The sequence below is a fragment of the Pararge aegeria genome, chromosome Z, assembly GCF_905163445.1.
Source record: "Pararge aegeria chromosome Z, ilParAegt1.1, whole genome shotgun sequence".
In the NCBI taxonomy this organism is placed as follows: Eukaryota; Metazoa; Arthropoda; class Insecta; order Lepidoptera; family Nymphalidae; genus Pararge; species Pararge aegeria.
In genome coordinates, this window is record NC_053208.1 from 16,737,483 (window position 1) to 16,751,693 (window position 14,211).

At 36.6% G+C, this 14,211-nt stretch overlaps 1 protein-coding gene across 1 annotated transcript in view; it reads right to left on the reverse strand.

Moving 5' to 3' along the window:
• Nucleotides 1–226: 226 nt before the first annotated feature.
• The window catches only part of LOC120636601 (V-type proton ATPase 116 kDa subunit a1-like), a 68,058-nt gene continuing 54,073 nt past the window's right edge, over nt 227–14,211 (reverse strand). The window contains exons 6-16 of the mRNA XM_039908146.1: nt 13,308–13,484; nt 11,778–11,990; nt 10,756–10,906; nt 7,898–8,059; nt 6,479–6,687; nt 5,956–6,065; nt 5,099–5,223; nt 3,583–3,818; nt 1,155–1,362; nt 485–659; nt 227–365 (exon numbers count right to left, since the gene is read on the reverse strand). Of these exons, the coding sequence (XP_039764080.1) occupies nt 227–365; nt 485–659; nt 1,155–1,362; nt 3,583–3,818; nt 5,099–5,223; nt 5,956–6,065; nt 6,479–6,687; nt 7,898–8,059; nt 10,756–10,906; nt 11,778–11,990; nt 13,308–13,484 (1,905 nt within the window). The remainder of the gene's footprint in view (nt 366–484; nt 660–1,154; nt 1,363–3,582; nt 3,819–5,098; nt 5,224–5,955; nt 6,066–6,478; nt 6,688–7,897; nt 8,060–10,755; nt 10,907–11,777; nt 11,991–13,307; nt 13,485–14,211) is intronic.

Below are 14,211 nucleotides of genomic sequence, written 5' to 3' on the forward strand. Positions count from 1 at the left end.
TTTCGTAAAAAAAACATGTTTATTTTATACATATAAATAAAAAAATACCTTAAAACTGAGAATAAACTTTTTTCCTGAACTACTAATTCACAGTAAAGTAATGTACATTACCTTCATTCACTAGTGTAAACAGAAGACAGAATTTTTATACTGTCCAATAAAACTATCAGATATGGTAAAAGAGGTATGTTACGAGTTATATATTGTGAATAATATAATTTATTATTCATTGATAGGTTACTACTTTTCTCTTACACATTGCCTCGGTATTATCATCTTTGGAATCGTTGGACAAAATTGCTTTAAAACTAAAAGGCTTGAAAGGATAACCAGTGCCAGAGTAGAACTTGCTCATAAATTCAACCCTGAAAATTTTACATCTGATGAACATATTCCGTAGACTATATTAACAAATATAGGTATTAACAAGTATAAAAAGTACACCTATATGCTAGCATACGAGAATTGAAACATCGAAACTAACCAATGCAAACGTAGGGTATGAAGAAACGCTGACAGTCCTTCCATAACTACCAAGATGGAGAGACTGAAAACTGCCCAAATGGCAAATATGACAAATATTTTTATACATCCGGTGCTTGAAGTATCTTTTAATCCTAGCTTTGACATCACCATCACCCATAACATTTCTGATAATTCTGAAATATATTGATATAAAAAACCTTGAATATTCTTTCAGACAATCTTTATTAAATATGCGATTCTAATACGCTAGTGAAGAAAAAAGGCGTTAGACAGAGGTATGGGACTTTTGACTGGACACACCTGACCAAAGAGGGCCGACTATTTCATACGGAGCTGGGGTCACACACCTGTCTCGCGGCACTGCCATGAGGACTATAAGTATTTTTTGGGGTGGTCATTTTAGTCTGGAGGTGTAAAATATTTTTCGTCTGGTGGGCTGGCCAGCATTCGTAACCACCGTTTGTCCACAGGATGGAGGACGTGTGCGGTATTTACCGCACATGAACTTACGTACCGCCTCGAGCCACTGCCATGTGGTTTATGTATTTTTTAGGTTGGCCAGTTTAGTCTAGTGGTGTGTAACAGTTCACACGCCTCTATCTAAACTAGACTAATAAACTCGTATCTCTGCTCTTTTTTATATGCTATTTATATAAAACTATATTTACGTTCATGAGCGAGGGATAAGGCCCACAGGCGTAGGTATGAAGCAGTATGGGATATGGTACTCAAAACAAATTCAATTGTGTGAACTGCTTGATGAATCATTAGTTCGCCAAAAGGTGTTGAGTACTTGGCAATTTCTTTCAAAATTTTTGCCTCTGCATATTTATCGGACTCTCTTCTCTGATACCTTCGAAATTGACTTATTTTCTTCTAAAAAAGAATAGCATTTTAATAACCGTTCGAAGTATTGGTTTCGTAGAGTCTGTAGCAGTTTTGGTTCATTTCAGCATTTAAGTCGGGCACTGTCTGTACAGAATCCTATTTTATATATATAAAAATACACCCACCATTATATATATATATATATATAATATTAAAAATGTGAAAGTGTGGATTTTTGTTACTCAATCTGAATCAGGCTTAACGGATTTGGGTGACATTTGGCATGCATGACATGGAAAAGAACATAGGCATGCATGTCACTTGTGCTATGGAAAAGAACAGTACTTTCCATACCGATCTCTTAAATAGTTTCCGTGGTAGGATTAAAAATTCTTAACGAGCAAAGCTTTATAACCAATTCTGAAGTCCACGCAGACGAAGTCGCGGGCAGACGCAAGTATATAATAATATCCAATAGTACCAAAAACAACGTATAAATTCACTAACTAGAAATAAAGCTTCAAGTTATCTACTTCTAACAAAAGAACTTCTATTTTAAGGTTTAAAGAAATATAAAAATTCTAGCTTATTGGTTGTCGTCCTAAATAGTTATTTTTTTGATAGCAATGTCTGTATTATGAATGCCAAGAATACAAATATTTTCCTTTGTAATAAAAGCCCTACATTTAATCCGTTACAAACGTATGAAAACACTATATTTCAGGAACAATGTAATGAAAATTCAACAAAACACTAATTACTAAGTATCACAAAAGCATCGGTTTCGAGTTAAATAAGAAGAACCTTATTGTTTTTTCAGAAAATCCTATTCCATTCGGCAAAAGGTTTCTCAAAGACAGTCTTACATTCAAAGTCATCAAAATATGTGTTACAATAATCCCTGCAATTTAGGCTCAAAGTAATGAAAATTTTATGTAATCCTACTTACTAAAGTATCACAAAAGCTTCGGTTCGAGTGAAAAAAGAAGAGCAGAATGAATGTTTACAGTTTTAGTTTAAAATCGTATCTCTGTTGGACAACACAAAAACTATTGCAACACGCTGTAGATACGGTAAAGGTCATCAACAATTTATTAGTTACTAGCTCTGCTCGCCCTCGCTTTTATTATTCGCAAGTCCTAACTACTATATGCCTTTTTTCCTACTATCTATACAAATAAAGTTTGTTTGTTATTTCGAAATATCAGCTTATCACTAAATGAACGTTACTACACTTTGTACTCACAGTGAGCGCTGTGGTTTTATAAGTGGGACTCAGCAGTGGCGTGCATAGAGGGTATGCACAGGATATACAGCTGATATAAAATGAAGAAAATCTCCAGTACGAGCTATGAAAAAAAACTTAAGTATAGGCATTGTAAGTTATAAAAAGCCTACTCTCAAGTATTTATAACTCATTTTATAACATCTGCATACCCTGTGCATACCCTGTGCATACCCTGTGCATACCCTGTGCATACCCTCTATGCACGCCACTGAGTGGGAGACTATGGGTTCGATACCCAGCAGAGGCTTTGGGAATTCATAATTTCTGAATGGTCTCTGGTCAGGTCTGGTGGCAGGTACCACCGTGGCTAGTTACCGATAAATTCGTGTTGCTACGCGATTAAGCTTTCCGCTACGAGGACGCGTAGTAACTGATTAGGAGTATGGGTTTACTACCGCCCTTATTACTGCCGTTAGCCCGCAACCATCTTAAACTTGGAACTTAAAATATGCATCAGATTTAAGAGGAAATAGCCGGAATTTAATGTGCTCTCGATCAATTTCATCAGTAGTGTGTACGAGTGTCTTTCTCGAAAAACACATGGAACATAACGGAACTCACCGACTCATAAACAATATATATAAAAAAAACACGTCACCGCCCTTTAATCTATCGCTACGAGTATGAAGTACAAACCAAAATATACACTTTAGCAGGAATAATATTTCGTTGGTGCCAATTACTATTAATCATTAAACCGAACACGTCCAATTATCACGTAAGTTAACAATAACAAATAAGAAATATACTACACCTTGTAACTATACAATAATAAAATATAAAATATTTAATATTGCAGCACCTACAAATAATATCCATTAATAATCTGAAGCGGTGAAAGCCCAGTGGGTAAAATGGTCTCAATGTAAGAGACCCGTGCCCGTAGTATGCCGATAATAGGTTAGGGTAGGTTAATATGATATGATATTAAAATTATATATATATATATAATGCCTTAATAAACATCACTATCGGATTACCAATGCTTCCTCTTTCTTCTTTTTGTAGGTGTAGTAAAGGTATACCGGTGTCCCGAAAAGTAAAACGGGTACGCAAAGAACCGCCACTAAAAATAGGAACCGTTGTAATTTTTCTTGACCCTCGAACATGTAAGCATCACAATCATCCTCAACGGGTTTCGTGGTGGACATCAGTACCATGTCAATGAACAGAATTAATATTAATGGTGCACAACCGGCCCCTCTTTTTACTTCCGCTGCAAAAAAAATAAACGAGATGATTTTCAAAGTTTTTCACGAATGAGCCGTGGTCTCTCACTTAAAGGAATTGCTAATTCCGTGTGCCAGTCTCAGACGATGCTTAATGGCAGATTCTCTACATTCGTTACTTAGTCAAACGCGTCATCGCGTGTGCATTAACTACAATTTTATGAAATCGAAGGAGCGCCGTGTAGCTACAACACTGGGAAACAGTATTGTCACTAGATGGGATAAGTAGACGTAGGAAAAAAATCTCATTATAGACACTCTGGTCATGCAGTAAAAATCCAAGCTTTAGCTTTTATGTTCATCAAGTAATTCCTCTGCAGACTGCAACAACATTTTAGTAGGTCATGCTAATAGATATAGTTTGAAGTAGTTAGTCTTTTTATTTTGCTGTACTATAGGGCAAAGTAGTTTAATTTAGCAAGTAAGTAAATCCGGTTACAATGATCGCCCATCCTCAGACGTGCAGTACGGTTGCAAAGACTAAAAATGGCAAAATTTTTGGATTACTATTTAGGTTGCCGTAAACTCGGGGCTAAAGGATCAGTTAACAGATACCTTGAGATATCTTATACTCTAGAGCAGGTCTTTCTTTTACAGAACATCAGTGGGAAGCATTTTGTCTCTCCTTTTCATTGACCATTTTAAGTGAAAGCAAGTAAGTAGACCATTTTAAGTAAGAGCAATTTCTTGATTGATTTTCCCATGATTTAATTTAAACACTTATAAGTTAATGATAAATAAACATCTTTATTGGACGTTGTTTAAGGATCATTGTTGTTAAAAAGATTTTAGAAAAAGTAACGCAGTATTGACTTTTTAACTTATAAAAATTATACTTTACAGCTCTCATAATAAAGGGAAAAACAAAAAAATTATACATTTTCTACATCTACAGGATATACAAGGTAAAAATTGTTCCATTTCTTTTTTGCAAAGTTGAAATGTGGACTATATTTAATAGTGAAAACCTTCTCCTCTAGCGGTACACCACGTGCTGATTGCGTCCAGAGCCTTTCAGTGCGATCTGCCGAAAGTGGAGGCAGCTCCTAAAAAGCGCAACGTAACGGGCACAAAAATGCTTCACGTTAGCCACTCTAGTTAAGCTAACCATATAGCAGACGATAAATCTAGTTACTAAATAGACCCACAAAACAGCCGATAACATATCAACTACGTTAAAGAGACTACCGAGTTTAGAACCGTATTTAGCATAGCGAGTGGTCTCATGACAATGATCTTATTAAGATTGTAAAAAAATACTACTTACTGTATTTTCCACTGAAAATAAACCATTTCATATAAATCATCGTGACAAGCCAAAAGAACAAGCAAGTCAAGAAGAGAATTTGCGGTATAGACTCTAATAGAATAGAATAATGGCGTTTAAAATACCTGCAAATAAGTTTCGAAGACAAAAATAATTAAACTAAATATAATTAGAAAAAAAAACTGCTTTCTAGCTTTTTTTATACATTATATTAATAAAAGTAATATGCATGCTTGTTATAATATGATATTTGGGATCGAGATCACCGATATCTAAAGAAAGCGGCACTTAATAGGGAGACTTTTCTATTGTTGACCGCCAAACTTCAATTAAAAGAAGATGGCGCCCGATGATATGGCATTATATCAATTTAGGATCCACTTATCTATTTACATAATTTGGGTGGAGCCCTTCGTTAAACATAAGAACATCTCTTTAATAAATAATTAACGTATAAAAAATTTACGTATACGATTCAAGTATAATGAAATATTGATACTTGAATCCTAAAGATATTTCAATTTATCGGTAATTTGTTTATTAATATAAATGAAAGATATTTTTTTGCTCGCACTAAGTACCTATGCCCGCTTAATTATTGCCGTCTTGACTCACAAAAGAAGGGAAAGAAACCTTCGAATATTTCAAGAGGTGAATCCCTAGAAATATCTCAATATATTTTATGTACAACTAGCTGTTGCCTGCGTCTTCGTTCGTGTTTACTCCGCTTTTTTTAAGTCCCAAAGAAACCGTTCGTTTTTGTGTGTAGTAGTGGGGTAGTTGAGCAGAAAGTAGGTAACAAACGAAGAAACAGTATTAATTTATAATATTAGTAAGTATAATTATTGTTATCTTACAAGTGGTTGAAAAGACTCAAAATCAATCCAAACATCATGTGTACAATTCCAATTATTATAGACATTTTCATTTTCAATGAGTTCAAATACATAATCTTATTTTTAGATAACTGAAAAGAAATACTCGTAATTCAAAGCTCGCTACATATAAGTTTTAAAAAGTATAAATTTAACAACTATATTAAATTAGAAATATTATTATTTAAAATTAATTAAACCGTCAAAACATGGCAACATATCTTATTTAAAGTTAAATTCATTAATTCAATCATATCAACCGATATTGCTGACATGGGTATTTTGTAGTGAATTCCAAACACAACGGTATTGTGCCGCTTGGACCTAGCGTCTCCCAGCGACTAGCCGGTAAACCAGCGACCTGGTCGGGGGTCTACCAACCCTGCGTTTACTGGTGCGAGGTCGTGGAGATATTCCTAACAAAGCTCTCCCCATTGTCCAATATGTGACTCTGAGCCTGCTAAATTAATTAATTTAAAGTAGAACAAAGAAAAATATACTGTACCGCCCAAACAGGATCAACCCCGAATATATAAGGTGCATTCGTTTCAAAAACTGGATTCAACTCAACATAACGGAACTTCTCTAACGTCTCTTTGTCGTAAGTGTTCATCCAATACGGTGTCATAACCATTACAGATTTACAAAAGAACTCGTTGTAGAGGAATCCAGTGTACAGAGTAAATAAACTCATCATCAATATAACGTAACGGCCTGGAAAATAATTACGCATATTCTGCTATAGTAAATTAACTAACCCCACCAAAACCTTACGGTATTTAACATCGCGTCGAAGAGTTTAGCAACAGGAGAGCCATGTGATGCGGTGGGTCGAATAAACGTTCCCATGGGATGAACTCTTACAACTTCTCAAAAGAGTTCATATTTTTCCCGCAATATCCCCCACCGCGATGAAGCGTCTGCTGGCGTCTTAAGCGTTTAATGTGATGTTGAAAAGCTTATATTTCCCTTCTGAAGAACTTCCATCAGCTACAAAAGTTACTGGTATGACAACCGCCACGAGTAATGAGTACAGGATATACCAAGATTTAACTTGGCTGCTTTTAATGAAATTACTTCTTACCTCATAAAATGGGCAAGTATGCAAAATGGTAGCAAACTATAACCAGGTTCATTATGATATCAACACTTTACAGGCCCACTACATGACACGGGTCTCCTCCTACAATGAGAAGGGGTTTAGGCCGCAGTCCACCACGCTGGCCCAGTGCGGATTGGTGGACTTCACACACCTTTGAGAACCTTATGTAGTTCTCTCAGGCATACTGGTTTCCCCACGATGTTTTCCTTCATCGATGAAGCAAGTGATATTTTATTAACTTAAAACGCACACAACTTACAAAAGGTATAGTTTCTTGCTGGGATTCGAACTCGGCCCACCGATAGTGATGTCGAGCTCCTACCCACTGCGCTGTCACCGCTTCAAGGTAAGTAATAAATAATATTGAGTTTACTAACTTGCACTTATTCATTCATAAACAACGTTACACTAGCTGTTGCACGCGACGTGGTGCACTTTTATTTTGAGTTTGAGGCATGCACCCATGAAACATTTAATTTCATTATCGTACCATATTGGTCCAGCTTCAATCACTAAGAGTACTGCTACTACATTATTGCCCGTTTTCACTAACGACGCAATGCCTAAGCAAGTAACGCCTTATCTAATTCCTAAGCATCAAGAACCGTTCACCAATCACCTAAGAGTTCTAATTCAAAATTCATTTATTTCACGTATGATGAAATAAAAGCACATTTGGAACGTCAAGTATGTCTGCTTGTAGTGACTCTACCACCGAAGGCAGATTCTACTGAGGACTGCGGCCTTAACCCCTTCTCATTGTGGGAGAACCATGCCCTGTAGTCGGCCGTTAATGGGTCGACATGATGATGATTGACTTACCTCCAAAGAATATAGCCCATATCTCGTTTTTAGAATTCTTATCCATATGCTCCTTCTCGACTGATACCATCCAACCAGCAAAAATCAGCAATATTAATCCGTGGCAAAAGTCACCGAACATGAGCGCAAACAAAAATGGAAATGTTATTACTGTGTAGAGACCTGCAAAATCAATACAAAATAATAATATTACAAAGCTTCTTTCCCAATAGGTATCTATTTCTAGAATATTAATATTATAGAGCTTCTTATTGTTTCACAGACGTTTGAGTGAAGTCGTTTCTTAGGGCACATACGCACTGTGGTTGTGCCCAACGGTGCATTGGGTTTTTTACCAGTGTATGCATACAGCAGGAAAATTGCATAAAACTGCAAAAATCCTCCTCTTATTCGAGTTATATATAAATTTTAAGGTAGGCAGTGCTTTCGCGCATGTTTGAAGTGCACGCCACTACGCAGTTGAATTTGTTAAACTTATGTTTTTAACCAGGAAGGTATCTCAATATCATTCGGTGGAAATAGATAACAAAGCTGTGAAATTAACAAATCAAATACCCACACAGGCGCATCCTTAGTCAAAAAGACATTTACAAAACTACGTACGAAAGGTAATTTTGTCCCGTATAATGTACTGATTTTATCGAATAGTGTAAATAAACATGTAAAATATTTACCCGAAACCACGTTTACAATTATTGAAACATCTGTTGGTACCCACGCAACCTAGGTAATCCTGTATTTTACCGCTTATTTCAATATTGCAGAGGCTCTGGTTTCAGAATTATTATAATTCTTTGTTCTTTTATACAAAACTGTTTTTTGAAAACTGATTCAAACAATGGTTGTAAAGGCCCTCAGCTCGGAAAGTGCAGTGTTGGTAGACCCTACTGTGTGGGCAGAAGAAGTCACGGAAAGTCGCTCGATACAAACGGCACAATACCGTTGCGTGTGTCAATGCCTACAAAAGATCTTTGTCCAGTAGTAGCCGTCTTTTGGTTAAGCCGACGATGATGATGATGGTACGTTCATCGGTGACGCTTCCTTTCTTTATCGCATTATACACCCGCATTAACTAAGGTAATTGTTATAAACTGGCTTGACGGCCGACTGGCGCAGTGGGCAGTGACCCTGCTTTCTGAGTCCTAGGCCGTGGGTTCGATTCCCACAACTTGAAAATGTTTGTGTGATGAACATGATTGTTGTTCAGTGTTTGGGTATTTATCTGTATATTATAAGTTTTTATATATATGATATTCATAAAAATATTCAAATCTATCTTAGTACCCATAACACAAGCTACGCTTACTTTGGGGCTAGATGGTGATGTGTGTATTGTCGTAGTATATTTATTTATATTTATTAATTTATCATTATGAAACGTCTCGGTTACATATAAACTATTCTAGCAACAAACAAATTTTAACTGGTTATTTATCGAAATTTACTGTTAAAATAAACCGGTTGCGAGTCCTCTTAGAGAATTTACTGATAAGTGGCATTGAACATTCTGCAAAACAATTCTTGTTGACGCGGTGCCCAAGCGGTGAAATCCTATGTGCGAAAATTATTCATTCCGTTATGCCGCACGAACTTAATTTCAATGAAATACTAAAAATCTCGTATTTTATTAAATGCGTAAGACCTTGTCGCTGATGGATATATTGTCTGGTTTACGCAAATGAGCTTTTCTCTTTGACTGTACATTGACAGGCCATGTGTCTTTCTGTTGACAACCGAACCGAATGGTCCCTGTAAGAAATTAGATATATGGTGTTCTACAAAACCTTATGTGAAAAGAAAAAACGAGAATGTCGTGTGAGTCTAGCCTTAGCGCCGTTTGATTTGCCTGGCTGTCGTGAACCACGTTGGCGGCTGCATGTCATACGTAGAGAACCGATTCAACCGCGGGCTATCAACAAAATGCTTTTTAAAATGCCATACGTTGTCACGTTACCAGCGACTAAAAAAGATTAATTAAGATTGTAATGTCGATCACGTTTATTTTGCTCACTTTTATATACCTACTAGCTACATAGATTTTCAGTGCTTACAATAGTTTTTTCCGTTCGCAAGTTTGGACGCGTGAATTTTCTGTTTTGTCACGGTACAAAATATTTCCCCGGTATAAAAGTTCAATTCAATGTGTTAACGCAGTACATGATATATCTTATAAAACTGTATAAATTTTACTCCCATCCTTATTATGCTATTTATGTGATTGAGTACCTACCATATATCCAAAGACTACATAGGACGTACGTAAGACTACATTTAGGTATAAGGCTTGAAGTGTGAAAGATTTGACTCTGTAATTCATTGTTATAATAAACCGACGAACTCCCTGGCGTAGCGATTAGTGCTGTGGTTTTAAGTTGAACGTCCTGAGTTCGATTCCCAGCAGGGCAATTTCCGTATTTTCTCTGGTCTGATATGGTGGGAGGCCCCGCTCAGAGTTACTTACCACCCTTCCGACAAAGACGTACGTGAGCGATTGAGCGTTCCAGTACGATGTCGTGTAGAAACTAATTAGTGGTATGGGTTTATTATAACTGCCATACTCCCCAACAGGTTAGTCCGCTACTATCTTAAACTGCATCATCACTCATCACCAGGTGAGATTTCACAACTTCAAATGGGATAAAAAAAAATCATTATTATTGTACATGCGAAGCTGAGTTTCCTGAACTACTATGACACAAAGTTGTATTTAGCGAGACATAATAATGAACATATTTCACTACGCTTTGTCCTTAGATTGGCCCGCATGTTATACAGATTAACCTGTCAGGTTTTGAATTGCGAAAGTTTCATTTTGATCAACTCACAAACAATTCACGATAGTGGAAATTTTACAAAACCTGGATTTAGTTCTCTGTAAGTGGAGTCACCGTACGCGTTGATAAGGACTTGAAAACCTTTGGTAAACTTGTTAGTACGATGATATGTGGGCGGGTCCTCGCTATCGTCTGACTTCAATATGAAGGACTCCACATTGCTCTCCGCTTTTTCCTATTATTTAAAATACAAACATACTAAGATTAAGATTGCACCTTACAAGACAAATATTTGTTTCATAAGTGTATATTTATTTATTTTAAATCGGCTGGCGGTTGCCAATCGCAGATGAATTACGAAATTTCTGCAATTTTATACTCAAGCAGGCATTAGATTAGAACCCACAAGGCCAAACAAAGCGTGTTCATAGTCATGACGAGAAGTTAATTTGGGCTATAAATAAATTCTCTCCTGGAATGTTATCTAGCTAAAAAACCTTTGATAGAACCTCTTGTAGAGGAGAGGCGCATCTGAATCTCTTGAGGAAAGATCATGTTTAATTATTATTATTAGCTGAAACACAAATAAAATGAAATTTTCAAAAAATTAATCCTAGCTAGATCGATTTATCGCCCCCGAAACCCCCTGTATACTAAATTTCATGAAAATCGTTCGAGCCGATTCCGAGATTCCAATTGTATATATATACAAGAATTGCTTGGTTAACCCGGCGAGGATGTTGCAGAGTCATTTTGACCCTGTCAATTTTTGTTCGTGTGTAGTTTTTTTTTCTGCGATCTTAGTGTTTTGGGCGTCTCAGTAAGATAAAAGATTATTTGACCAGAAATGGGATTAAGAACCTTATGTCAAAGTCAAAGTGAAAAATATCTTTGCTTAAGTAAGCCCATAGATGACACTTTTAATGCGTTACATGAAAAATGTCTGAATGATAGGTGTTTACAATATTCGTAAACTTAAAACTAAAGCTACGAGGATTCCACACGCGCACTGTGCTAATAAGAAGCCTGGTGTCCTTTTTAGTCATCACCAAAAATTGTTTAAGTAAAATTAAAATTACGCTGAACTTTAATCCAGGATCTCTTACCGACACTCTTAATAAAACGTCTTCAACCTTAGGCAAATCTAGATCAGGCACCCAACATTGTCCAATTAAACACTTCCTTGTTATATCAAGGGTGAACATATTCATCGTATGATAGATCGCTTTTGATTTCCTTATTTGCACCATCCACGATTCCCATTGCTTACTCACAGTACGCAGCGCTTTACAACGGTAGTATTTTGTTTTTTTCATTACCTGACAGAAATATATTTCACGTAGATACATCAAACTATAGTTTGGATTTCAAGTAGAGGAGAAGGTTTAGTACGTGATTAAAATCTGAGTTTTTTTTCTTTCATATTCAAACGAAAATTTTATTAATGCATGACAGAGCTATCAGTATTTGACGTTATTCATATTAATTAATTATAAGATGAAGCGGCGATAGCGTTGTAGGTAGTGGGGTCGACTTAACTTTCGGGGGGCCGAGTTCGAATCCCAGCACGTTCCTTTAACTATGTGCATTTCTAAGTTATGTGCGTTTTATGCAATTTAAATATCATTTGCTTCAACGCTGGAGGAAAACATCGTAAGGAAACCTGCCTGAGAGTTCTCATAGTGTTTTCAAAGGTATGTGAAGTCCAAAAATTACTAACGTTTAATGACTAAAGTTTAGTAGACAACTAGACTTTAGTCCTAGGTGGTGGTAGGTGTAGGTAACCTACGTCGTAAGTTAGCTGCTGTTTCTGAGCATTAATACACTAGGTGAATGTGCTCAGAAACTCTAGAATTGTATCCCTTCTTTTCCACATCACCGACAGCTAAACGCCGCTCACCATAAAATTGTCTTCCACGCTTCTGAATACGGATTAAACGTAAATAGTTCAATGAGAGTCCCTTCAAAGTAAATAGGCATTATCTTGGAGAAATAGGCATTAACCGAGGACTTATTATTTAGCTTATAGATGAGGATTCTTTTCAAAATACTGGAAGATTATAACAACATAAATTTTTTTCAGTCTATACCATTAGCTGTGGGTGGTTAAGCCCTGCTTAGCCGAATTTAGCAAACTTAGGTAGATTATTTTCCAATAATAATAATCCGCAAATCAGCTTAGCAAATGCAGAGAGCTGCGCTGCATTAAATTAATTAGTTTTTTATACAAGAATAATCCAAATTAAAAAATCTTCTATGAAACTTGAAAATATGTTAGTTATTAACGATCCAATATGCATAATATTTACTGCTGCGTTTAAGACCAACTTTAACCATCCAAAAAAAGGTAGCGGAGTTTATAAAAGCCGTTAGCTATTTTACTGACGGACTAAACAGAAAGGTGGACAACCATAAAATCACATTGCATGCCAAGAACACCTCCTGTAACGTGCAGTCCTGGGTCCATCGACCTGGGGCTTTGGTGTTTAGCCTCATGTGGGTAACTACGCCCTTCAGACCAAAACATAGCATTGCAACAATGCTGCTTAGCAGCATAAATAAGCATGGTAGTAGTTCCCCGGACGAGCTCTATCACAAATAGCTGTTACTACTACTACGATATAAACGAAACTTACGCTTTCTAAATCATCAATTCTAATACCAAGTTGCAACATCATGTCCATCCGTTCATCGAAGGTCTGAGGGCAGGAGTAAAGATTCACGTGAAACCCACTGCAAACCTTTTCTAGGCGGACACTTAGCTGCTCGCCCTGACATACTGCTAGAAATGCCACCTTCCGAATATCTTGCCCCTGAGAAGGCAAATTTTTATCAGACGATGAAAAGTTACGCTTCGCTATGCCGTACCGAGGTAAATGACGATGTGGTCTCAGATTAAAGGGCACTAAACCTAAAAGGGATTTGGTAATCTGGCCCTAAATCGGTTTCTATACCACATTATTCACGAGCGTTACGTTTGTCGCGTGGTAGGTATAACAAATCTTATCCTTATTTACCACGAATCGGTTACTGGGTGCTTTTCCGGGATAATCCAGTTTCTTAATGTTATAAAGACCGGTTTTACCCTTATGATCGGTAGATCCAAACATAGGTAGCAAAAAACAAATAAACGAATAAATATGAACAGATAGAAAGTATTTGTATGGACTCTCAAATTTAGCGACTACATCTTAGTTATACAACATCGCATCGATAATAATATTGTATTGTCCATAGACGCGCATGTAAAGTTGCAGACTAATAAAATTATTAGAGTCGCCACATGGTAAAAGCTAACGTCCAAATAGCTTGTAGCCTACAAAACAGTAATAGTATTAAGTAAGTTAATTAAGTAGTGAAGCCTGTACATTTGCATCGAGCCCTTCAAATAACCTTGCCTCTGAAGAGACGCTTAATTACCTTGTGCTCCCCATCCTCGACACTAACTAAGTTCCCGCACCATGTACTACGAGAACGTTCTCATTAAATGTCACATCAGTTACTCAATTCGATCTGGAATTTTGTTGCTTCAAATGTATT